Raw genomic sequence first — 27,862 nt, 5'->3', positions numbered from 1 at the left:
TCTTTCTCAGTCCACTTGCTTTGTGAGAGGAGTGAGAACAGCTTGATTCAGTTGCTTGAGTATATGAGCTAAAGTGGACTGTCCTTCAGGGATTGCAGCTCTATAGATATCACAGATGCCAGGGGAGTTTGGCTTCAGCGCTGCCTACCATGTGAGCTCGGCGTTTGTCAACAGAGCTGGCATTATCAGTGCGTGTGTGTTTGTGTGTGTGTGTGTGTGTGTGTGTGTGAGGACATTGTGTCCAGACTGTGCTAAAAGATGTCTACCCATAGTACTGGGAAATTAATTGTACGTTTGGACTGTATGCATGTGTCTCAGGTGTTTTTCCAGCTTTTACCATGTGTTAGAGTCTTGTTGGTGTCCTTGTGACATGGTTGATACAGCGAGGGTCAAGTTAAACTACAAATGTGTGGGTGCTTGTGGATTTGTGTGGCTTCATACTTCACCTCAAGATGTCTGTCAGAAAGCCAGTCGAGTCTTGAGGAGCGGGTGCTAAATCCTTAAGGGGCACAAACTTTTCATGGACAACCAAAATTCTTCAGTTACCATAAATTTACAATTTATCTGCCAGTCCCTTCCACTACAATAAAGACAGTGCAGATTGCCTGCAGGAGAAACGAGTGTGATTCAGAGGGGTGAGAAAGATTGATCCTTAGTGGGAAAGGAAAAATCAGGGTTTAAAGTGCAGCCTGTCTTGTGGACTCTAATTTGCACCAGCCTCGTGTGCATTATCTGTCCTTTCTTGATGGAAAAACATGCAGCCTTGTGTCTTGGGGCACTGTTTCTTTTTTCTTTTTCTGGCTGTCCTTGCGTTGGCTAGTGATGACATGCAGATTATTTTCAAAACACAAACCTGAATGTGGGTGGAAACAGATAAACTTGTTAATTAAATCCAAAAGTAAATAGTAATTTACTGTAATTGCTCATAACGCATAATCTTTGAAAAGATAGGGAACCTACTGGAAAACTAAAGACACCTAAATTATGCGTTTGTCACGATTGTTTTGGAAAACAGATGTCTTGCTCTTTGTGAACTGACCACTCTCACTGGCCATGCTTTGCATTCACTTCTTGATAAACATCTTTTTACAGATGAATATAACTTTTAGGGATCATAATGTAGTCAGCATTCTTTTCTATACCTTTCCATCACAGGGTATGTGTTAAAGTGCATCTTCATTCATTCTGTGTAGTGTAGTTTAATTCTAAAAGTCTGTTATAGAAATCTGGACTTCTGATCCTTGACAATGATTTGTGTAAAGATAAGATGGTTCCAAAAAAAGTGGTTCATAACAATTTACTTGCCTTCTGTTCTGTTCTGTACTGCTCTGTCCTGTCCCCTTCTCTCTTCTCCTCTCCACAGTAGTCTTAACACCCATAAAAATCACACATAGGGGGGAAAAAGCAAAATAAACATTGCCCAACAAGGACTCATTCTAGGCATTTTGTTACCATATGTGCATTTACGTACATAGCATGTCTCTGTGTAAGTGTGTGGCGTTATTTCACACTTTGTTGTATTTTCACTGCATTTATCACATGGTGATATTTGCTGCCTGTCTGAAAACACACACACAGAAAAAAGGGAAAGAGAGAGAGAGAGAGAGAGAGAGAGAGAGAGATAGACAGAGAGACGAGAGAGACAGAGAGAGAGAGAGGGGAATAAAGAGGAGAAATGGGCTTTTGCAGCTTATGCAGAAAGACCGGGCAAGGTGCAAAGGTTATTGTTTTAGAATCATTGACTTCATTGCTTTAAAAGTTGCATTTACCACAGAAAGGAACGAGGTGACTAAAAGAACTGCTCCTAATCATTCAACAGCTCAAATCCTTAACAATTGTCAGGGTTGTGCTCATTCCTTCTGGCTTACCAGTCAGTGAAGGAATGTCTCACACTGTATTGTATACACACGTGTGTATTTATGTGTGTGACACAGAAAATACTGTGTATTTAAGATTGTATTTGATTGTCAAAATCATGGCATGTGTGCAGTCTTGGACATGTACAGTAGCAACTACTAGCCCTCAGAGTCAAAATTTTTCTTAATGACTGATGTATGCTGAGGTGTGGGCCCCAACCAGTGGGAGGCCTCAACAGAGTTGTGACCTCTACTCTTCAATGTGACATCAAACATCTGACCTCTGATCCTGGGACTGGCTGCTGCCGCCTGCTTGGATACGACCGCCTGCTGATGGACAGATCCTTTTTCCTGTCAACAGCTGCAGGGGCCTGGAAACACCTGGACACTGAAGTGCTTGAGGCTGCATGACAGCAATAAAAAGGCTATGTGCATGTGTATGTGTGTGAATAGCTGTGTAGATTTGTGGTTGCTTGTAAATGCCTTGGATTGTTCTCTGCTGCTGTAAAAGGTCATAAATGATTCATAATGAGGATCTGCACACTGATTGTGACTACAACAGTGTGTGTACAGTATGTGTGCCTGTGTGAGCTTTTTCCCCCCTGCCCCCCTAATTTACCCAATTGACCATGAGCGTTTTAATTACAAACTAGCTTGTTGGGCAGAAGCAGAATGAAAGAAAGGACACACATCAAAATTAATAAAACTGGCAAAGACTAAGGTGAAATAAAAGACAAAAGGAGAGTGATAGAAGAATAGGTAGGTGGTGAGATGCACAAGGAACTAGGGGGCTTTGAGGTGAAGGGAGGAAAAGGTCTGAAACCAGAAGATCATGGTATATTGAGAATAGCTTTGAGGATAAGTCAAGAAATGTGAAACAGCATGTGGTAGTCATCTCCAAGCTAAGCCCTATGTGCGTACGTCCATTCGTGCATGCACGCGTGCATGTGGCTGTGTGAGCGTGAGCAAACTGCTGCTCTTACACGAGGTGCTTCTTGAAGGTCTAAATTACACTGTACAGTCAATTCTAGCTTTCAGCATGCTACATGAACCAGCTTATGTTTCTCGCCTCACTGAATGTCTATGACGTAGCTGTGATGCCCAAAAAAGTGTGATGTTGATCTAACAGTCGATGTTATATATATATAAAAAAGATTGAATGTTTTTCCTGGGATAACAATGATAAAAAAGTCATTCCATACTAAAATAAATGGCTTGTTCACATGACCTCGATGATATCAGAATTCCATTCAAAACCATTGCACAACACCATAAATACTGCATTTCTCATAAACATATCAAATAAAGATAGCACACCACAGATTTGTGGCCAAGTAAAATAATATGAATATTAAAGCAGTAATTCTTAGCCAACAAAAACATACTGAATAAAAATCTTGAATCTAATGTGTTTTTGCCAGCCAGGATGCTTATGAATAACAGGAAAGAGTTCGGTAGAGCGCAGACCTCCACCAGGGTAATAATCTCCCTTGTTAACTGTACTGCAGCCAACAGTGTAACAGTGTACATGAAAAAACGTAAGTACACACTAAGACCAGCCAATGGGCATCATGGTATAGAGTTCATGACAGAATAGATATTCTGGACTCCAATTTCAAAGTCTTCTTTCAATGATATCCTCAATGTTCTTCCACATAACAAACATATACTTTAATGATACTGTAGGTTCTTTCTGACACCAGCTCCACTCTCCACTTGACTCTATATTCACCACTGAACTTTGGATAAATGTAACCAGCTAATCAGGACGTTGCTGCTTCAAGAAGCCTGCTCCTGTCTGTTGTGTCCCAGTTTCATACCTGGCAATTACCCCCATGGATTATGCCTCAAGTGCCACAGATGAGACACGCAGAGAGAGGTGTTCAGCAACCACTGTCCTGTGTGGATTGCCAACTACTGCCCAAGGTGAAACACCAGCGGCGGTGAGAGACTTTGAACATTTCAATCCAATGCTCTGCTGTAAGGTGAACAAGCTGGAGCTTGCTATAGATGACACTTGACACCGAGTCCCCTGCTCTAGCTGACGCCACATTCCTGCTACTCCTGGTCATTTCCGCTGAAACAGCTCATCCTCTCTTCAGCAACATTGCATCTGCTTTGTTCAGTTTGTGCATTAACATGTTACGTTGAATGCACAGACCCAATCAGGCACACAGACCAGCTGTTTGTGTACTATGGGAATGGTTTGGCTGGAAATGCCATATCCTTTGCCATATGCTTTGTGAGTGCGTCTCCCAGGCCTACAGGCAGGTGGGAAGAGTCCTTCCCACTGTGGTCTGTGTACACTCTATACACTATGTGATAGTGGTGACAGCCTTGTTTAATGGAATAAGTGTCAAGGACATATGCACATCAGCATCATGGTCTATGCCCTGTCTGTTCATACGGTTCTAAGTCTTGAACGTTTTGGACTCCTTTTCACAGTCTATTCTTGCTGGATTGACCCAAACCCAGTCTTGGGTCTGGGTCAATCCAGGTGTATCATGTCCCTCAGGGTTATCATGAAGTATGCAGAGGGTTTGGTGCAGGGGTGTCATGACCCAATGGGTGTGTTGAGTGACAGTAGACTCCTGCGAGGTTAGACCATGGCCTCACCCAGTTCAGTGGTACTCATGGGTACAATGGGCTACAGCAACTTATCTTTGAGACCCATCAACTAGGGTTATAATATCATAACCTTGGTTCATGTTATGGTCATCAGCTTTCATTTTTCATGATTAAAGTCAGGGTTCTAGAAATCATGTTTTTTACCATCACTTTGATATGGCTTTAAAAGATTATACTCATGAGCCTCAGCTACTGTGGCTATAAAGCAGAGGCCAGTCAGAGCAAATTCAGGCTGCTTCAGAGTTTCCATTAGGAACAAACACTGCGCCACAATTACAGAATTAATCCAAAATTGACGGAAAGAACTGAGAGAATGTTCTATTTTGTTTCTACAAACAAGCAAACGTAAACTGTAGTTTACACTTGGCACTAGCAGTGCATGCAACAGCATATTAAACTCATTGATTGGATTTTCCATACAGAAATGCACCTTTGTAAATTATACTTCACTCCTTTTCACAACATGTTCTGTTTGACAACACATTTTAAGAGGCACCGCTGAAAAAAATCAACACTTGTCTTTGAAAGAAAAATAGGTCATAACTTTGTAAATGATTTACACCTTTGTTAAGGAAATTAAGGTTTTATTGGGCTATTCTACTGGTTTGAATGACATTTTAAAGGTCTTTTATGTTTTTATACTGTGGAAGGAACAGTAAACAACTCTGTTGTTGCTGACTGAGACTCATCACTCTCAAACAGTGTCATCTCATTTCAGTTTCAATTGCGTGTACAGCTTCTGCATGCATTATAATATGAATCTGTTCCAAAATGATAGATTGGAATGAAAACTCTATCTGGCAACACTGAAACACTGAGAGTGAAATGCCTTGCGCAATGAGAGACTGTCAAGCATAAAACAGCAATACAGAGAGGATAAACTCAAAATTCAGATTATGTATCATGATGAATGCTCTTGCCGAAATTGACATGGTGTCTCACACAAACATCAGGTGGCACAAAATCCATTCTTGGATAAATCCAAACTTGCACACAGGGAGAGTGTATGTGTGTATGTAAGAGAGAGTGAGAGAGTAAGCCTTTGCTGTGGTTAAACAGCACCAGGCAGTCAGTAATCCAATCACTCACACATGATCTGTGCCCTTTTGCAGGAAGCGCCCTGTGAAGGGTCCTTATCTCAGGACTTCATTAAGATTAAATGAGCGCATAAATAGTGCACACATGGTAATGAGAAAATGGGACGATTAGAAAAATAAAAGGGTAGAAAGAGGCTGAAGTGAAATGCAGCAATACACAGAATGAAACAAGTAGAAATAAAGGACATAAATGAAGCCCAAAGATAGTGAAAACAATTAAGTGTAGAATATTTTGGGGTTGTTAAATGAAATGACAGAAGGGTGGGTTTTTCATGAGTTCTGCAGCACCAGAACAGGTGTTTTTAGGAGACAATGAGCTGATATGACGTTAAATTAAATTAGTGACTAAACAAAGGCACAAACTTTGTTTTAAATATAGCTAGCCTCTTAATCTACCTGTCAAATTTGCTTCATCTTTATCTTTTGATCCCAAGTCACTGTGACATCAATGATGTTTTGTTGGAGTCAGGGGAGAGTTTCCTGTCAGCTGGCTGACTCTTTCCTGTATTGATCCTGAAGAGATTTTTTGACCAGGTGACAAGCAATCCTGAAACCATGTTAAGATTTGTGATGGCTTGTCAAAGTATCAAGATTGTCTTCCTTTCAAGTACATGATACAACCTTTACAATGGTTTCCTTACTGACACAAAATAAGCTGGATTTTCATTCAGAAATGCTGTTTTGGTGGTGTGAACATGTGTGTGGAAAGTATTAAATTGTATTGCAAAAGAGGTATAATTAGTTAGGCATGCTGGATTAGCTTGTATTTACCACATGGTTTGTCTGGCAAGCTAAAAGCCATACACAAACCTCCCTTAAGCCCAGTTTTTGTGTTCTTTAAATACAGAAGGAGTCTGAGCACCTGATACAGTCATTGTGACTGATGAAGGCTTTGTACTGTGGTACACATTGTTCTCATAACTTGACTTGGCTAGCTCACTCGACTTGGAGTATGTCAATAAGTGGCATATTTGTGAAAGTAGAGAAGAGAGGCACATTCTGAAATGCTAAGCTAGTTAATACTGGTGATTAATGGCATTTTAAAGCTTCAAAAACTCACCCCTGAGGGAAGTTGAACTGAGAGCCAAAAAACAGTAACATTACAGCAACAAATTCTTTTACCTTTAAACATCTCTTCCAAGGTGACTGGTTGGACAACACATCCTGACCACATGCTGATCATCCTTGGCACTACAGATACACTGAACACATTAAGGGTGCACAAACCAAGTTCTGCACCAACACAAATTAAATATTACAGTCGTTAAATGCTTTGTCAGGTACTTTGTCAGGACAAACTAGATGACTTTGGGAAGGAATTGGACTAGAGTGGCTCCCTTGACAGAGTCTTGTTCTTTATCCTCATACTTGGTTTCGCTGCTCTTTATACTCTACTGTGTTCTTGAATATATTCTATGTTCAGTTTCTTAGAAAATTAAGTTATCAAAATGCATGCTGTCATGATTTTGAGAGTGTTTTAATAAAAAATCATATGATACAACTAATTTCAATCAGTTTTTGTCAGTCACATGTCTGTTTTTTGCCTTGAGTTGTATTTTTTATCTTAGTATAGCCACAATACACCCAAAATGGCAGTAAGAGCCAGGATGCACTGCAGATGTTTCAAGTGTTACATCTCCTCATAATGACCAATTATCTAACAGAGAATTACATGCAGTGTGAGCTCATGCATGTTGCGTAAGCACAGAAGTCATACATATGCATAGCTGAATTGGTCAAAATAAACGGGATAATAACTTCTGGACACCTGTTGCACATACATACAGAATATGCAATATAAATGTAAATGCCCATGGACTTCTGATGGCATACAGTACATTTTCCCCCATGTGAAATACATGAAGGCTGCTGACTGAATTTCGTGCCACAGAATTTTAATTATACTGCTGAACCCCCTAAACATATTTATGTCTTCCTTCTAAATTACCATAAACAATAGCAGTAGCAACCATGAAGTCAACTATTTACATACATTAATGTACAGGAAGTTTATTGCAGGCACTTAAGGCCTGATTTACTAAGATCACAAGTAAAGGGTACTAACTTGCGTGCACAGTGCAATAGATTGCGCGTTTTGTTTGCGTGCGTTTTGCGGGTGATCTACTAAGAATAACTGCGTAAATGAAAACAGGTGCAACAGGGTGGAGACAGCAGTACGTAAATGAGGGTTTTGCGTGTCTGAATGGAGAGTTTGGACGACTAGAAAGCTGCAAGCGCAAAATGAAATATGATCAGGTTCTAGTGGAAGAGGTTAACAAATGTATTGAGTTATAAAAAAAAACATAATATTGCCAGAAAAACCGACATATGGGAGAATATTATTACAAAGTCAATACTGTTAGTAAAAATATTCCGCTCCAAAATATTAACACTTGTTGAAAAAATCCGTCCTGTAGCCTACGTATTCTGTCATTGTGCCTCTGTCTCCTCCTCTCCACAGTAACAGAAGTCATCTGTGCCGTTCAAAGGTATTATTTATAGACGCAGTTTTCGCAGGTTTGGTAAATCACAATGCGTGTGCTAAATAACATATTTGCATTTTCTCCTCCCCGCTCCATATTACATATTCATTATGGCAAACTACTGTAAATGGACAGCGCGTATTATCTTGCACATTTGAAAGACGCAAACTTCAGCGTGCAGCGTTAGTAGATCAGCTTGCACATTTTTTGCGGGTGATGTCAAGTTTGCATACGTTTTTACACACGCAGACCTTTTATTAAATCAGGCCCTTAGACTTTAAAGAGTTTTGCATCGTTCATTATTTATGATGCAGTCTCTATAAAGCAAATACACACATCAGACATCATATGCACTCCACATATTAATGCACAGGCCTCTGGAAAATATACTCTTCCATATATTTTAGTTGAAAAAAAAAGTGTTAGACAGCAATAAAAAAATATTGCCAAAACATTATCTCCCAAGAATGACCATCTATATATATATATATATAACATCAATATAGTTATGTCCTTTTGTTGGACATTTTGACTTTAGTGTAACCAAGAAGTGCTGTGCCACTTAACCATTACCAGATGTTGGATTCTTAGCAATGACATCAAAGCTCTCCTAAATCTCCCAATACTTAAAAAGAAGTGCTGTAAATCATGATAGCTGGAAGAAACAACTTGTGGAAATGACTAAGAAAGGATTTGACCTCTGGATCTCTGACAGGACAAGTCACTTAAAAAAACAAAAAACAAAAAAACACAGTTATTTGGGGGATTTGTTCCACCCAAGAGCCCTGGCATGTACTGCAGTTAAAGCAGTAATGTGAGATTCAGGCCTGGGTCTTAGATAAACACTGCAATGGTGTAGGCACAGTCAAAAAGTTCAAGTTGAACTTTGGAATACCTGTTGAGTGTGAGGTGTTTTCTTGTTGTGAGTAGTATGACCGTACTACTTGCATTCATTGTGGTGGTTTCCAGCAAATACCAAAATTACAAGATGGATGTTGGATTGAACCCTGATGATCTGAACATGTATTTAAGCTCGCCCTCTTGCGCAATGCTGCTGGAAAGTGACAGTGGTTCCTTAAGTTACAATATGCAACTCATTGCCTTAAGGCAGTAAAGGGAAGCGTATTGTTAGTCCTGTTCTCCTCCCCCGCAGTTGAACAAGTTTATACCCCAACACTTAAACTCATTTTGATTAGCTGTCTACCTAGAAACACTACAGCCTGGGGCTGAGCTAACTGGCGTCCATATGCCCACAACAGGTGTTGAAGAGGCAATGAACACAGGCTATAAAACAAGCAATGGTGTTCACTCTTTTTTCATATTGCCCTTTTCCGCCACACCTTCAGCTTTGCACTTTCTTGAATTCTGTCCAGTTTATTTACTGTGACTTCCCTGTTCTAAGGTCACTAGCCTCACCTTGATTATTGGTCTGCTGAGAAGTTAGTACATTAAAAAATGTGCATGCAAATTGCCACTTTAAATTGTGATTTTTTATGGCATTAACCTCTACAACAAATGACCTATATAAATCACCTAAATAAAAAGATTAATTGCACTGCAATAGTAAATAATTTATGTTTAATTATTTATTCAATCTTTCAAGCAAAGACCTGCCATTCCCCTGGGACTTGTAATGGGAGCAGAGTACAAAGGGAAAGTTTGCAGTGGTGTATTTATATATACACATATAATAAACCACTGCAAACGTTTTACTTGTACTTGGTCCCCATTACAATTCCTGGAGGAAATGTTGGGTTTTTGGTTATTAAAGGGTATTGTGCTTTTTATGATTTTCTGTTATTTTTATACGGGTGTGATGTCAGATGTCTATTTTAAACATGGTCAAAGTTCCAAAACAAAATATAAATATGTAAATGTGCCAACAACTCCTTCAAATCAACGATCAAATATGTCGTTTGACCACGCACTTGAGGGGACACATAGGATAGCATTGTCTAATATGGCGCCTCTCAGCAGTAATCAGCAAGACAGCATAATTTGTCTGTGTTTTTCAACACTGTTACAAATGACTGATAACAAACATAATGATAATGGTTAATGATGTGACAGTGCTATGTTTAAGGTCTGCTTAGGTTTAGGCACAAAAAACACTTGGTTAGGGTTAGGGAAAGTGACCACCTTTACTCCTTTCACACCAAAGCAGTTCCAGTGCTGGTTCGGGGCCCGTGCTTAATTTGGAACCGCTTTTCCTGTTCATACAGACAAAGAACTGGCTCTTGGCCAGAAAATCTGGTTCCAGAGTGGCACCAGTTCTTTACTGGACTAGAAGAAAGAACCGCTTATGTTAAGGGGCAGGGGGCAGGGTTTTTGAGCATAACCACAGCAAACAAGACTGAAGCAATACGTAGCCTCTGCTGTGATTGGATGCCAATGAAGCCTCGAAGAGCCAGGAGCAACAGCTGTACAAACGTGTAGTCTGCCATTGTTGTTGTTGTTGTTGTTGTTGCTTCGGAGTTGACGCAAGTCTTTAAAGGAGAGCAGCCAACGTAACTGGCGTATGCGGTGACGTCATTACGTGGCCCTGCAAGAACCTTGAGCAGTGGGAAAGCAAACTGTTTAGAGGATCAAGTTACCACTTCCTTGAAGTTAAGTGACCTTCATCGCCAAGCCAACAATAAACACCACAGGGGGTTGCGGTTGGAAACAAAAAATGAATAACAGTCTCCTGTTGCAATGTCCATTTTTTGCAAGTTTGAGTTAATCCACAAGAAAGTGGTCAACTTATAATTGCACCACATCTCAGAGTCATAATTACTACGGTTGATCAAATGTAACCATAAGTCATTTTTGGGGTACTGACATTATGACCTGTTGTGTCATTTTTCTTCAGAGGACAGGTTAAAAAATGCTCCCTGCAAGAAAAAGTGCAGGTTTCAGCCTGCTCTGAATTCTGTGTTTGCGATGTTACCTCCACTTTCTCTTTGTGATATCAGATTGTTTGCGCATGTCTACATTTGTTCTGTTGCCTTTGTCGCTAAGGTTGTTGCTAAGTTTGTTCCACGGATTGCTCAAGTGTTGTCCACTAGCATATTTCAGATCAGACTCACGCTGGAACATGTACAGATGTATTTGAGAAGTTTCCATTTCTGGTGCACAACGACCAAAAAAAAACTATTTGTTTACCTAAATGATTGGTAATCACTGGTGGTTGCAGAGCAATTTCCAGAGGGCTAACCAATCAGAAAAGAGTGGGGTTACTGGAATAGGGGCCTTGAAGAGACAAGAGCTAAAACAGCCTTTTTCAGACACAGACACAGGCTGAACTGAAGGGATGAACTCATTACAAGATAGCTTTTTTTACATTGTAAATCATGTAAAGACATTCTAGTCAAGCACCAGAATATAAATATAGACCTGGATATGTACATTATACATCCCCCTTAACAAATCCTAGTCATTATTGTGTGTAAATGTTTTTGTTCATTATCTACCACTCAATACAGTATTAAACACCCCCTCCAAAAAGAAAGAAAAACAGATGATCTTTTGTTGTTGTTGGTCATGATATCATGTCACAGAATTGCAAGAATAGTGGAATGTGACTTTTAGACTGCTCATTAAGGCAGAGTCAACATTATAGCTTTATTTGTTTTCTGCAGTACTCTTGTAAGAATATTACGTGTTGGACTGTTTTTTCATTATATACAAACTTCATAACAGCTTTTTCAGGAAGCAGCCTATTATAAACGATTAGTATTTACATGAGAAGAAGTGTCACGTGTTTCAGCTCTAAAGCATTTCTTTGTGCACGGCAGCTTTGAAGTAGACTTTTTCTTTAAAAGCATTCATATCATGCTTTTTATTAGCTTTTTTTTATTTCGTAGAATAATGTCATTCCTGTTTTCTGACTAGTTGCTATGTATTGCCATGTTTTGAAGCCATCACTTTAGTTTTGTTAGCGCTCTCTGACACAGGGACAGACAACATGCCTCGGTTAAAATGATTAAATGCATCTGGACGACAGCTGGATTCTATTTCCAATCCACAATGATGAAAAACTCTACATTGTACCTGAGGTTATTTACATCTCTCTCTCTTTCCTCTTCCCTCTGTTGACATGTAGACCTCCTCCTCCTTTATCTTTCTGTTTTTATCTGTGTTTCTTTCCCTCACGCTTGCTCTGTGTCTCTGCTCTATTTGTAGGTGTCCTTGAAAAAACAGTGGACGGGGAAGCCATTGCTCTCACCAAGGCTAAGACCCTCTACAAGTCATGTACCAATGAGAGTGAGTTAGCAGGAAGATATCATCACACACTTTTTTTGTATTTACTAATGTCCTAAATTTAACTTTTTTTTACTAACATCAAAATTAAATGCAAAATTAGTGTTCTTTCTATCTATCTATCTATCTATCTATCTACAGTATCTATCTATCTATCTATCTATCTATCTATCTATCTATCTATCTATCTATCTATCTATCTATCTATCTATCTATCTATCTATCTATCTATCTATCTATCTATCTATCTATCTATCTATCTATCTATCTATCTACAGTATCTATCTATCTATCTATCTATCTATCTGATTTTTGCTTGTCTGTATCTACGCTTCATTTAAGGTTTAATTGAGCAAAGAGGAGGGTCTCCTTTGCTTGACATGCTGCCTGATGTGTTTGAATGGCCCATAGCTATGGACAACTGGGAGACCAACTATGGTATCATTCTTTATGATATGCTTGCATGCAGCAAATATTGCCTACAGGTATTTCTTTCCTATTATTCCTCTCCTCGCTTTCCTCTCCTTCCTCTTTTTTTCAGGTGAAACATGGAGGTTTGAGGACGTAGTTGCTAAGCTGAATGAGAAATATGGAACTCAACTCTTGGTTAACTTTTTTGTCGGCACTGACGACAGGGACTCCAATTCACACATCATTCATGTAGGTGTGCAACAGTAGGAAGCCCTCCCTTTTTTCTCTTTCTCTCTTTCATGTACCCACATGCATACATGCGCTCACACATCACATCCCATCGAGCTTGAAAATAACCACCCACCAACCACTTCAAATCTGAATGCTTTGGCTTATATAAATACATCTGTTTTCTTGTCTTCCTCTTTGCCAGTTTGACCAGCAGACCAGCCTTGGCCTCTTGTCCAGAGATTACTATGCCTGTACTGGACCCTACGCAGAGGTGGGCTTAAAGTTCACATGTACACACACACACACCACATGCATGTGCACACACACTTGTAATATAATTAAGGCTTTCAACTGATGCATGACGAAAACAACTCCATGTGTTCATTTGGGCAAGTGCCACTGAGTCTGTTTTTCATGTCCCCTGGAGTTTGTTCCTGGAAACTTGATGCCCAACAAATGACGAGGGCATCAGTTGAAACATCAGTGCCAGGAATTAATTTAATGTGTTCATTTGTGTGTTTCTTATAGTAAATGCATTTGCAAGAATGTGTGTGTATAAGATAAATAAAATGCATTCTGAGGCACTTAAGTGATGATTAAAATCAAAGAAGCAAAGGAGAACAAATTTGGTTGCATCTCAATCCAGACCAGATGTGTGTGATTGGAGCAGACATCCTCTGCTCTGGTTTTACTTTACAGTTTACCATAGACTCTTGATTGATATGCAGAGAGAAGCACTTAACTGCACTCCGCTTGAGGCGAGCCGCATGTGTGTGTGTATGTATCTGTGAGTAAATGCACACTGTTGCCTCTGGTTTTTGGTCGCTGGTAAATCCAAACATTTTTTCTTTCCAGCTGAAGTGAAGTCAAGATGTGAGTATCATGAATGTACATGTATTTGACAGGCATGTCGAGCCTACGAGCAGTTCATGAATGACTTGGCTAAGCTTATCCGCACCGACCGAGGATTGGCCATAAATGAGACCCGCATCAGAGAGGAGGTGATACGAGTTATGGACCTGGAGAGGGACATAGCCAATGTAAGCACATACACACAAACACACACACACACACACACACACACACACACACACACACACACACACACACACACACTAGGTAATCCCACAGTTACTTACAGTATATCCAAAAACAGCTTTTGTAAGACTTTTCATCTGTTCTTTGAGAAGCTACGGAAAAAAGACCTTGTTTCCAGCAACAGTGCATACCTTATATTCTCTCTCAGCTTCACAAAACAGAAGGATTTTGTGAACAAATAGGATCTGACATTATGACCTTCCACTCCTCCAATTGTAGCCAGATCCTCTCTCCTCTCTTTGTGTTTGTGGCTCCAGTCTAGAGCAGCTGCTGTGTAAAACAAGCTGTTAACCAGTCTGATCCCAACACAACAACTTTTCTTAGACATCAACAGGTTTTCACAGTCTGCATTTGTCATTCTGTGCTGGTCTGCTCTGCTCGCTGCCATGCTCCACTTCCCCTCCACTTCGCTGTTGGATTTTATAAGGCAGTCACAGCACTCTAGCTCTGACATTTACAAACCTGAAGCCTCCTGGGACTCCAAATATATTTGTTGCTGCAGTGTTATGCTGCATGTGTCAGGAGACACGAGGGGTGTGTTATGACAGCATTCTTGATTTCTAACTTCTCCATCTTTACTTGTCCAAGGCGACTGATACTCCAGAGGACCGTAACAACCCAGTCTTACTTTACAACAAGATGGAATTGGGTGATTTGAAAGCCAACTTCACCCTTGAGGTTGAATCACAGGTAAAAAAAAAAAAAAAGAAGCTGTCTTTCAGAATTTGTTGGGTTTCTCCATCGTTTTTCTAATGTGTTTTTTCCCCCCTCTATGTCTGTGCTTTTGGGTTTGTCCTGAAGGTATTTAACTGGAGTTACTTCACAGCTAAGATAATGGATACAGTCAACATCACTGTTCCTGATACAGAGAAGGTCATAAACTACTCCCCCAACTATTACAGAAGACTCAACCTTATCTTGGCCAGATACACCAAGAGGTTTGTGGGTTTGTTGTAGTCTGTAGCTGTGTTTGTGTTTCCAAATCTGTACACATGCTTGTGTTTGTTAGATAGAGTGATTGTGAGTATGTGTGTGGGGGTGGGAGTGCACAGCATGCAGGAGGGCACAGCGTGCAATGAAAACAGCTGCTTACCCATTATTGATATATTGTAGCTTTGAGTGAATAAGAGTTCCTTTGAACATCTTTTCTCTCCTTGCAGGGATCTGCAGAACTACATGGTGTGGCGCTTTGCTATGAACATGGTGGTGGGCCTGAGCAGAACATACAGAGACACCAGGAAAGCCTTCCGCAAGGTATGCTGCCAGAGCCCTGACTCTGAACCTGCCTGAGGGTAAACACAAGAGCCCAACTCATTCTGGATTTTTGAGGCAAATACCAATATCCAGTCAAAAAAACAAAACAAAAAACAATATAGACAGTATATGATTTTAACAGATATAGGAACATTGTTGATGAGGATCCCCTAAATTTTAAAGAATTATGACCGAGATACATAAAGACCAAGATATTTTAGAGTTATGTATTCTACAGTTGCCCATTGAGGCTGTATGTTAGCACAGTGGTTGTTTTGGCTAAAAGCTACTGCTATCATGGTCAGAATGACAATTCTAACGTGGTGATGTTTAGCCTGTGTAATTTTTACCATGCTCACCATCTTAGGGCCTGATTTACTAAGATCCCAAGTAAAGGGTACTAAATTGTGTGCGCAGTGCAATAGATTGTGCGTTTAGTTAGCATGCGTTTTGCGGGTGATCTACTAAGAATAACATGAATTAAATCAAGTGCAACGGGGTGGAGACAGCAGTATGTATGTAGGTTTTGCATGTCTTAATGGAGAGTTTGGACAAACAGAAAGCTGCAAGCACAAAATGAAATTTGATCCCATGGAATTAGAGATTCTAGTGGAAGAGGTTAAAAATTGAAAAACAAAATGACCAGAAGAACCGCAATATGGGAGAGTATTTGTGACAAAGTCAATGCTGTTAGTAAAACCAAAAATATTCCACTCAAAAATATTAACACAGGTGGAAAAAATCCGTCCTGTGTGTATTCTGTCATTGTGCCACCTTCTCCTCCTCTCAACTGTGACAGCAGTCATCTGTGTGCAGTGATCAGCTGGTTAATACCTGCCCTTCAAAGGTATTATTCATAGACGCAGTTAGCATCAGAAATAATACCTTCAGGTTTGGTAAATCACAATGTGTGTGCTAAATTACATATTTGTATTTTCTCCTCCCTGTATTATTATTGGGTTAAAAAGTAAAGTAAAAGTAAAAGTACTAAATGGACAGCGTGTATTATCTTGCACATTTTTTGCGAGTGATGTCAAGTTTGCACACGTTTTTACACATGCACACGATTTTTATTATTATTAAATCAGGCCCTAAGAATAGAGTGCTACATTCTTCTAATTAGTGCTAAACAAAGTACAGCTGGAGCTGGATGCATCTAGGAACCATGAATGTTTGTACAAAATTTGAATCTAGTAGTCATTGAGCCATTGTATTTCTCAAGATTATTTGCTGGTGATGCTAGAGGAAAGATAAGGGATCAACAATATCTTTAGGATTTGTCCTCTTGGCACAGTGGGTATCTGTTCAAAATTTCATGGCAAACCATCCAAAAGTTGTTGAGATATTTTGATTTTGTCTTACTTAATCGGCCAACATTAAACTTTAATAACACTAGATGTGCACATTCAGCCCCATTCATAATCCTAACCCTTTTCCTAATCTAACCATTTTTTCTGCTGCCCAATGTCTTATAGCCCTTAGTATAATATATACTAGTATATATATATATATGCATAGTGGAGGTGCAAATAAAGAATTGCCATGAGCCTCTTTAACCAATATACTGAGTGGTTTAGCTGCCATCTCTAATTGATCTGTGCCTTGTTACTTTCCCTGCAGGCTCTGTCGGGTACAACGTCAGAGGCAGCAGTGTGGCGACAGTGTGCACTTTACGTCAACAACAACATGGACAATGCTGTAGGACGTCTGTATGTGCAAGAAGCCTTCTCCGAAAAGAGCAAAGAACTGGTCAGTGGGCTGTGGATTAAACTTCATATCATTTAGGTTAGATTACATAAAAATGTATTAAAGGGATCAGTTAGTCTACCTTTTATCACACAGCTGTATCACACAAAAGAGGAACCATTTAAACAGAGTACATATTTGAATATGACTGGTTTTAAATTGCAGAGATGAATTCTCAGGGCACACAATTTCACAACACAGTGTGAGTGTTTCTTTATTCTGCTATTCAGAAATACAGTATGAGAACATGTGTTTCAGTCGCATCCCACTGAATTTATTTATGTCTCTTATCCACCTATGTTTTTGTCACCTTTTTGTCTTGTGTGTCCACCACTGTACTGTTTTTTTGTTTTTGCCTGCACTCATTGAAAGCAGCTGAAAAAGGTGTCCTTGTTATCATGCCCACACCACCCACACTGTAAATCTGTGTGTGTGTGTGTGTGTGTGTGTGTTTTAGCGTATGACTGTGTGTGTTTGAGTCAGATTGAGTGCATCTCCATGACTGTGTACATCTGTCGTAATGCTGAGTGTCTCACACACCGTAAATCTCTATCATCTTCTGGACCTTTGCCCACTCTACCATGTGGATCTCACATTGCATCCTGTGTAAATGTGAAGCAAATGTGTGTGTATGTGTGAGAGAGAGAGATCGACAGGAAGACAGAGAGACAGAGAGAGAAGAGACACACAACTCCTTTGACCATGCAAGTATATATCAACCCCCCTTTCCCCAAATACATGGCCATACATATACTGTATGTGTGAAAGGGTGCTGAGTTGATCTGCAGCCATCACACATGCTGCACTCCTCACTTATCAACCTTCATTCAGCCTGAGAGATATATTTCACATCTGACCAATGGTGGTGGAGTGTATCTAAGTACATTTACAGTAGTATTGCTGGGTATAATCTAGAGGTGCTTGTTGTATTTGAGTGCTTCCATTATATGTTACTCTATCCTACTACTTCACTATATTTTAGAGGGAAAAAAAAACCCTTTTACTCTTCTTCATTTCTTTAACTACTCACTAGTTACTTTGTCCATAAAATTCCACCAACAGATATAATCATCTTATAAAATATGATGTCTTTTTTGCATTAGACATTGCAGCACATTAGTTAATAAATCAGTTAAAATCTGCTTCATTTTGACCAACTACAACAGGAAAGTGCCACTTACACATTAATGGGGACCTATTATGCTTTTCCTTATTTTCAGTCATATAATATAATGCTGCAGTGTCGGATATTTATATTAAACATGGCTGAAGTGTCAAATAATGAAGTAAACTTATGTAGGAGTTATCCCTGTAAACAAAAATTACTGGCTTCAGACTTTTCTGAAATATTGGTTTCCAACAGTTTTTTCTACTTTCAGCCCGAGCTGATGTCAGCTTGTGATGGATTTCTTTTTATGATTATCTGCTCCACACCCTACATTGTTTTGAGTGTAGTCAAGCTTAGCCATGACTCGAGTTCATCTGGCATGCTGTGTTTTTCCATTACACCACACTGCAAAGAAAATGCATTATCTTGTGGGTATGAGTTGGTTGTCTGCAAGGCTTCATCAAACATCTCACTGTGGCTGTTTCTGCTTGTAGACTTTCCTCCTTACATAATGTCTAAGTGATCTGTCGAATAAGTTGGTCCAGTTATCCAGTTACCTTTAACCTGGAGACAGTACCTTTTAGAAAAAGAGTATAACCAACCCCTGCAATATAATGATAAAAAAAAACATGAACCAAATTAAATGAGTAAACTTTTCTTTTGGTTTTCCACAATTGAAATATTTGGAGCTCTTAATGTAGAACAGGAATCACGGTTCCCCATACTAATTTAATTGGCTGGTTTTCATTTGTAGAGCTTACTGTGGACATTCTCAATTCCATTGAAAGCCAACTCCTCTCGCTGTGGTAGTCGGGGTCGTTAGAGATCATTTGAGGGGGGATCATTAGAAGAGAGTGTCTAAGACATATTCCCACTATATGCTACTGGCTCGGCTCAACTCTTCTTGCTTTACTGTTCTGGACCCCTCCTATAAGGCAGTTTAATATAACCAAGAGAAGAACATGAGAAGAGTCTGAGATTTTAATGACACAAACCTGAGAATGATCCCAAAGAGACCTTATTCTTGTCCCCTCTTGTCTGATTTATTCCTCTGAAATGTTCCACTAAACCTTTACAAGGGAATACAAGATAAGCCATATTTGAGAAATATGAGAAACAATTAAGAATTTCATTAATGAACTGCAGCAATTAGAATTAGTATCAGAAATACTTGATTGACCCTGAGGGGAAATAGGGTTATGTTGCAAATGCTTACATTCTATGTGTAAGTAGATAAATAAGAATAATAGACCACACTGAATGAGCAAACAAGGATATCCATCTTCCAGAGGCAGCCACAACCTGTCTGTTAAGATATTAACTGAGTAGTTTTGTCAGGTAGCTCAGAGTCATCTTTTTGCCGAAAGCTGAGATGGTTCTGCATTTATTTGAACTGTTTACCATCTCAAACCGCTTCAATCATCCATCATTGCTCTGATGCTCACTTTTTTCTAACTGCTGAGCTCCAGCACAACTCCTTGTTGTGTTGTTATTAAAACAACCTGCAACGTTGAGTTGTCATGTCAGCTGCGACTACCTGCATATTAAACAGGGTGTCTCATATGGAGATTTTTATATTTATTGCTTGTTTATTCTATTTCATATCAAAAATGTAGGCTTTAATGTGAATGTTGCATATTTTTAATGTGGTGAAAAGCTATTAAAAACACAATCAAGGGCAAAATCCTCTGTCAGACATGTGGGGTGGGAAGGGGACCAAGTCAGTATGGGGTGGCAGACTTACCACAGACTTTTAGCTATTTAAAATTAAAAACATTCTGACAGCTCTGATGGAGCTCAGGATTCATCCATAGGGCTGTTTTATTACAAACACGACATAAAGCTGGAATCTGTATGTAACAGCTGGCCTATGTTGATATGTAGCAGAATACAGAAAATGAACTACTATCAGATCTTGTTCGATCTGGTGTAGCTAAAGTTTTTACTGCTGTGCGTGCTGCATAAATGTGAACTTCACTCTCAACTTAAAGGTGCACTTACCGTTATAAATACTGGAGACAGCTGCAGAAACTGCTCCACTCACTGTAAAAATAACTTTACTGATCTTATAATACATCCACAGTGTGCATTTGTCTTGTTATGTGCAGCACCATATTTCTCCCCCTTCCTCCAAAGTTCCACATTAAGTACTGCTCTGTTACATTAAAATACCAGTTTTGAGGAGCAGAAATATGCAGGGCTATGCCCAAAACATTTGGGGCTGAAGCAGTGGCAGCCCACAGGACCCACAGGATGGACCCATAGCTTTGGCGCAGCACTCACAGCTGCTTTCCACTGCTGCTAAACATGAACACAAATGAAACGCAGCAGGTTTTCTGTGAAGGATACTGAGCCAATTTCACTCTAAATATTGAGGAGAACGAATCAGCTGTCTTTCAGCTTCTGGGGAAATCTGATGTCCAGTTAATTACAAATATTGGAGGGGACAAATTTCCATGTTTCAAATATTGAGGTCTAAACTGTATTGACGGATGGTTGGTTTGAATATCATAATACAAACGTCTCTCGGCTAGCACAGTCACCATTTTGTATTGACTACCCTTACAGAGAGAGACATATACAGACACTGCATCTGGACTACTCACATGTGCTACCTGGTGGTTGGTATGTTGGTATGCAACTACTCCTGGATCATTTATTTCACCCTGTTTCATTACTATGGTAGCTCCTGTGTCTTTAAGACATACAATACATGGAAAAACCTTAGCTGCAACCTTAGCAACCAATATGAGGGACTGGTTGGCTGTTTAAGGGTATATGCAATGTTGCAAACAAAACATTCAGGGCAGGTTGAAGCCTAAACTTTAAACTCACAAGGAGCATTTCTATGTTAACGTAAACTTTTGCAGCTTTGGTTATGTTTCATATAAATATCTGGTTTGGTAACAGTATACGAATAACATAAAACCAAAAAAGTAAATTTTAATTAATTTGTCCCCTTTAAAGGATTGATATGAGACAGCGCTTTTAAAATGCTTTAACATAACTCCAAAATTAATTAAATGGAGATGACTTTGTTTATGGAGACATTAAATCAAATTGAATAGTAGTGGGTCAGAGTCTCAAATAGAAAGTCACTACATTTCTTAAAGCAAGCTAACATGACACATAAAGATTTAGGACATTTTTGCATGTGTATGTATATAAACCCTATTTTTGACCAATATCAATTACGTCGAGGATTTCTCATGCAAACAAACGCACATGCATACAGCCATAACATGCATGCACACAACCCAATCTCACATGCACACACATACACAGGCTGTATGCTAAAAGGTTTTTAAGAAAGTCCTCATCAGTGTGGTCCCTGCAGATTTGTGGAAAACCACAGCGTGTTGTCCGAGTGGTCATGCAGCGTGTTAGTGAGGGGTCTGCTGATGTGATGAGACACTGGAATGCCTCTGTCAGCTTGCTGCGGTCTCTGAGCACAACTGTGGTTAGAGGGATCTGTAAGGGTGACCTTTGCTGTCACCTCAGTTTTTTATTTTTCCCTTCCTATTTTACTTTCATTTTTTTTTCTTTTTGCCATCCAGTTTACACAGCGTTGTGCCCTCCTGGTGGCGTCAGTCATTCTGTGTGTCTCTCAGTGTGCAAGCTCATTCTTGTAAATACTGTAAATCAAGAGCAATACATTATGGAAACGTTAAACTTACACCACAGGTTTGATGTGGATTTTGGAGCACCTTATACAAATAGAAAATCTCATTATCTTATAGTTCTGCCAATATTTTATGTGAAGACAAATATGCTGAAATAGAAACATTTGTGCAGTTACACACACACACAAATAGCATAACTGTTATAATCATAGTGAGGGTGAAACATTATGCCCAAGTACCTTACCTTCTGTAATTTAGACATATATGGCTCAAGTTCATACTACATGCATTCATAAATAAATGTAAATATTTAAAGGTTAGGATGCAGAATGTAAATTGGTAGACATATTAATAATGCAACTGCAAAATTGTAGCAAAAACAGCAGACAGCTAATGTAGATAATTAGAACAGACTTTTGTAAATATGTAGAAATGTCTTTTATGTCCCTTTTGCACTTTTTCTCACCATGTTCTTTTCTGGTTCTCATTGCCTAACTCCCTTGTATATGCACATAAAAATAGTTGATTATATTTTTGTTATGATTCCATCTGTCATAATTAATCATTACACTACTGGTAATACTACCTAGGGTCACCAGACTCCAACGCAGAGGGACTGTAACTCAGAGTGCTTCTACATTGATATGTGACTGTGTAATGATGAGGCCTAATTCTGGGAGGTGTATTTTTATGACTTTGTTGCACAATGTGTTGCAGTACTTGGAGCAAGCTTTCAACTGGTTACTCTCTCAGTATACCTTATGAGGAAATACTCCCACGCCATGAGCAATTTTGAAGACATTTTATTGTATTGGACACACAGACAGTCAGTGTTGAGTTTTTTCATGTTAGAAATACAGTATACAGTGACATATTTGTAATGGTTGTTTCTTTATTTCTTTATTGTGTGTGTGTGATTGTGTGTGTGTGTGTGTGTGTGTGATTGTGTGTGTGATTGTGTGTGTGTGTGTGTGTGTGTGTGTGTGTGTGTATGGGGGAGTCAGATGGAAGAGATGATTACAGATATCCGGGAAGTGTTCATTAGTAACCTTGATGACCTGGCCTGGATGGATGTGGAGACCAAGAAAGCAGCTGAGGAGAAGGTACTGGTTATAATTAACTGTTTGTTGCATTGTACTGTATTATGTTCTATAGGATATATGATGACTGAGACATGTGTTTGACAAATTGTCTCCTCTCCGTCTCTTTAGGCCCGAGCTATTCGGGAACGAATTGGCTATTCTGACAACATCATGGATGACAAATATCTTAACAATGTGTACAAAGATGTGAGTGTATGAAAAGATGTGATTATGAATATTTCAGCAGGTTCATTGTGGCCACATATCAGTTCTATGAAAATATCTCAGTGAATTATGGGCTTTTATGAGCTTTGAGAATATATGACCTGGTGTTGATAGCTCTCATCACGGCTAATCCTCCTGTTTCTCTGGCTGTGTGTTGGTGTTAGCTGAGCTACAGTGCAGAGGAGTACTTTGAAAACATCCTACAGAACCTGGAGTATGTGCAGAAGAAACGCCTGCGGAAACTCAGAGTCAAAGTCAACAAAGAGGAGTAAGATTTCCCCATGGGGGCAGAATTAAATATATGCTCAGCAAACAGGCTTATTTCAGATGTGAAGTAATTTAAACTTTCAATGTTAAGTATTTAAACAGCTGATAATAAATTACTTATGTTATGGTACTTGTGGTGTGACACACATGCTTGCGTTTGGCATAGTGCATTCACATTCTCCCACACAAACTCCTACTCACAGATAGAGTTCAGCCTTTCACTAAGCACAGCAGGAATGCTAATTTTAGCAAGTTATTATTATTGACCACAGGTTAATTTTAATATCGTTCACTGAATTTGAATTCAGTTGTGCTATAGAGCTCCTTAATGGACCGTTCTTTAATTCCACTTTCCTTGCCTTCTGCAGGTGGGTAACTGGAGCTGCTGTTGTCAACGCTTTCTACTCATCCAGCAAAAACCAAATAGGTATTTCATATGTGCACATTCATTTCAAACATTCATACCATAGATGTTTTTAACATGTGGTAAAGTTTTATAATGATAAACCTTATTTTCCTTTTCCCCTGGTGTCAGTGTTCCCTGCAGGTATCCTCCAGCCCCCGTTCTTCAGTAAAGGCCAGGCTAAATCTCTCAACTATGGTGGCATTGGCATGGTCATCGGTCACGAGATCACACATGGCTTTGATGACAATGGTATGATTCTGTTCCTCTCATGGGCAGTTTTGGCGGATTATATTGGTCAATGGGTAGAAATATGCACCCCCTGTTCCTGTACCACTTGGCAAAAAAGTGTTTTTAAATCCCATTTCTGTGTGCCGCTTGAAATCTTTTTTCAAAACCCCCATTTTCATCAATAGTAAGTAATTATGTTTAATTTCAAAGACGTCAGGATAATTTAATACTGATATCCACAGATGTAAGATATCCAGAAACATAATACAAACACACAACCATTTTTTTTCTTCATTCCTTCTTTTATAGGTCGTAACTATGATAAAGATGGTGACCTGAAAGACTGGTGGACACCAGACTCTACTCAAAGGTTTCTGGAGCTGTCAAAGTGCATTGTGGATCAGTATAGCAACTTCTCCTGGGACCTGGCCAATGGACTTCATGTATGTCCTGGTAGACAATCTCTCTCCTACTTCTTTACTAATTTTTATAAGAGTTTATAGAATTTACAGCAGCAAATATGATCCCAAACATTGTTTTTTCTCATTTATTTGCTTTCTTGATCCAACTGATCCATTCCTTATTTTTCTATCTTACTCCCAGTTTTGCAGCCTCATCTTTTCCCTGCTTCAGGTGTCTTATGTGTTGATGTATCAATCTTTCTTCCTCTATTTGTTTTGCCTCGTTGGTCCTATTGCTTTGAACAATGCTTATTTTGTCCTGTGGGAAAATTACTTGTATCCCAAAGAGTGATATCTGTGGTTAGCTGAAAGACTAGAAAAATTGCAGGCTACTTCCATGTCCTTTTTCCTGCCAATCGTTGTGTTTTCTCTCCTCATGTCCCCCCTCTAGTTAAATGGCAACAACACCCTTGGGGAGAACATTGCTGACAATGGAGGGATACGACAGGCATATCAGGTAAAGAGCAAGATAGCATTAAGGGAATTTGGTTTAAGAGGCCCGGATTACAGATGAATATTCAATCTGTTGTTTGTGATTATCGCCTGCTTGCTAACATTAATAGACGTGTCATTTTGCAAGGTCACTGACTTGGTTCATCGACGATTGTAATCAACAAAGACATGGTGTTGCTGCTGATTCTGTCAGTCCTCATTTTAGATAAACCATGATGTCATACAAGTATTATATCTACAAAACATTTACATTGTGAAAACATTGTACATTTTGTGACACAAATTAAATTTAACTGTTGATTTTACTGCTGAAAATTAGTCTATGCTAGAAATGTCAGTTTCAGGAACAGACTGTTTTCAAGTCATAACAACACAGTTAAAGATTTGTCATGCATGTTTCCATGCACAATTTGGCATGCAACTCCTTACACTGAGTTTCACCACACTGTAAGGAGTTAGCAGTCAATATCCATGAAAATTAGACATGATGTTGAAGACAGCAGAATAAAAGCAAAATAGGAAGAGGCATTTAATATTTAATATGCTCATTTTATTGATTATTTTTCAAATTTACCATTGGATGGTAATGATTCAGGAAGGTTATTATGAGGTATATTAAGTCAGTTTATTGAAGGAATCACCCATATTACATGTGATATAAATATAATATGGGATGTTTTTGGCTGGGTTTTTTATAATCAGTCAAATATGAAGTACGATCATATGCGATGATGTGTTTTGTCATTATTGTAGGCCTACAGGAACTATGTGAAGGAACATGGAGAGGAGCCACCACTGCCTGGAATTGACCTTTCCCATAATCAACTCTTCTTCCTCAACTTTGCTCAGGTAGTGGATGGATGGATGGATGGATGGAAGATTGGATGGATGGATGGATAGATGGATGGGTGGTTGATTAAAGGATCAGAGGGTGAATGGTGAATGAAGGATTTGATGATATAATTGAATTTAACTGTCTATTGTAGTAAATCTTAATCTCTGTCTTTTCCAGATATGGTGTGGAACACACCGACCAGAACAAGCTGTTAATTCCATCAAAGTAGATGTACACAGTCCAGGGAAATTCAGGTTAATTTAAACTAATATGTTTGTTCTTTATATCAATCATACATTTCCTTGTTATAAAGGGAATGAAACAAAATATGAAGTAAGTACATTCTAATGCAGCAACTTGTGTGTTTCACAGGGTACTAGGTTCCCTTCAAAATTTCCCAGAATTTGCCAAAGCATTCAGCTGCAACAAGAGCAACATGGTCCCTAGCAACATCTGCCGTGTGTGGTGATCCACAGACTTGTGGGATGCCAATGTGGGTCGTCCCTGTCCCCTACAGTACCTCTCCCCTCTGACTGTTGGAGCACTCGTGGGGGGCTACAGGGAAGTGGAAGCTCCCCTTAGCTCTTTACTGGATGGACCAGGGCTGGTGGACTGACACTGCAGTATGCTTTCCTCCGAGAACAGCAGTGGACTGTACCATTACGGACAGACGGAGCACCGTCTCTCCGACTCTGATACTGTAGTTCAATCAATCAGCCTGATTATTCTGCTTCTCACTGGATACAATCACTCCTTCTGGTTTTTTTTCTCTCTCAATTTTCATCTTGTTTTACTCATTATTTGTGAGTCTGCCTATGTGTATATGTGAGTGTGTGTGAGTGTGTTTCAGTCAAAATACTGTACAAATTGTTGGCAAGAGAGGGGCAGACAGATAAATGTGCTTAAACCCACTGGCATATGAATACTCCACACACCCACTCACACTCATACACATGTAACAGGGCTGAACCACTGTACTGTATGTGGGACTGAACTGTATGCCTCTCATAAAACCTCAGCTGGTTTCAGCCTTCATCTACATGCTGATACACTCTACAATGTATTCGAAAATGTACTCTTTGTTAATACATATTACTAGATTAGGTAAATTATTACAGAAAATCAGAATTTATTTTGTTGACTAGACCAGTATGTATTTAACCGTGATCACATATTACACAATACTGTTCTATATTTAATGTTAATGACTCAACTGCAGTTGACAGGCGGCTGCTGATCATTAGCAGTATGTCAAATAAACCAAAATGAAGTTTTTGCCTTTAAGATGACAACTGGTCATGAATCATTGAACTGACAATCGACAGACGCCAGACCCTTTTTATACGTTCACTGAGTCTCCTGTGTGTTTCTGTGAGGATGTATGTCTCTTAAGTGTATTCCAATCATTGTAAGTCATTATGATCACTGCCTACTGTTTGTCAAGCAAATCAGTATGCCTTACATGATCTGTTGTGCTCTGTGTGTGAGAGTGTGTATGTGTATGCACAAGAGAACAAATAATATTAAAATTTAACATTAGGAAATAGTTCGACATTTTGGGAAATGCACTTTCTTGTTGAGAGTTAGATGAGAAGTTTAACACCACTCTCACGTCTGTATGGAAAATATGAAGCCATAGCCAAGAGACGTTAGCTGTGGAAACTGGGGGAAACAATTAAAGCTCACTAATTAACACATCATATCTTGTTTTTTTTAATTCATAGATAAACCAAGGTGCTGAAATGACAGTTCTTGGCTGTGACAATGCATCTCCACTGGTTGTAAAGTTTTTGTACAGCAAATAAATGAGATATAACATGTTAATTAGTGAGCTTTGGGGGTTGTGGTTGGTCGATTTTGTTACCTTTGGACTGAATCAGACTATTGCCTGGTGTTTCCAGCATTAATGCTAAGCTAAGCTAACTGGCAGCTGGCTGTAGCTTCATATTTAATAGATAGGTGAGAGAGTGGTTGTGAGTTTGATTCAGTTTGTTCTTTGTTTATTCACGTGAAGTGCACCGTATTAGCTGTCCCTTGTTTGAATGATTACTTTACACACTGAAGCAAAAGTCAAATGACACATCATAATATTATTATTATTATTATGCTTTTGAAGGAATGTTTATCT

General features: G+C 39.2%; 1 protein-coding gene across 2 annotated transcripts in view; it reads left to right on the top strand.

Moving 5' to 3' along the window:
• The window catches only part of LOC128360530 (neprilysin-like), a 35,300-nt gene extending 7,914 nt beyond the window's left edge, over positions 1-27,386 (top strand). Inside the window, exons 5-23 of one of the 2 annotated variants that reach the window (XM_053320972.1) lie at positions 12,229-12,309; positions 12,649-12,744; positions 12,848-12,966; positions 13,151-13,219; positions 13,854-13,988; positions 14,635-14,736; positions 14,848-14,984; positions 15,207-15,300; positions 16,921-17,049; positions 22,782-22,880; positions 22,989-23,066; positions 23,249-23,352; positions 23,720-23,778; positions 23,887-24,006; positions 24,295-24,428; positions 24,838-24,903; positions 25,653-25,748; positions 25,912-25,988; positions 26,107-27,386. In XM_053320972.1, the coding sequence (XP_053176947.1) occupies positions 12,229-12,309; positions 12,649-12,744; positions 12,848-12,966; positions 13,151-13,219; positions 13,854-13,988; positions 14,635-14,736; positions 14,848-14,984; positions 15,207-15,300; positions 16,921-17,049; positions 22,782-22,880; positions 22,989-23,066; positions 23,249-23,352; positions 23,720-23,778; positions 23,887-24,006; positions 24,295-24,428; positions 24,838-24,903; positions 25,653-25,748; positions 25,912-25,988; positions 26,107-26,203 (1,892 nt within the window). In that variant the 3' untranslated portion in view covers positions 26,204-27,386. Of the gene's footprint in view, positions 1-12,228; positions 12,310-12,648; positions 12,745-12,847; positions 12,967-13,150; positions 13,220-13,853; positions 13,989-14,634; positions 14,737-14,847; positions 14,985-15,206; positions 15,301-16,920; positions 17,050-22,781; positions 22,881-22,988; positions 23,067-23,248; positions 23,353-23,719; positions 23,779-23,886; positions 24,007-24,294; positions 24,429-24,837; positions 24,904-25,026; positions 25,126-25,652; positions 25,749-25,911; positions 25,989-26,106 lie in introns of those variants that run through there. The other variant, XR_008321504.1, reaches the window with a different exon arrangement.
• Positions 27,387-27,862: the final 476 nt, after the last annotated feature.

This window comes from Scomber japonicus, chromosome 6 (assembly GCF_027409825.1).
Source record: "Scomber japonicus isolate fScoJap1 chromosome 6, fScoJap1.pri, whole genome shotgun sequence".
Classification (NCBI taxonomy): domain Eukaryota; kingdom Metazoa; phylum Chordata; class Actinopteri; order Scombriformes; family Scombridae; genus Scomber; species Scomber japonicus.
The sequence above is the reverse complement of the archived record's forward strand: the minus strand, read 5'-3'. Positions and strand labels throughout refer to the sequence as shown.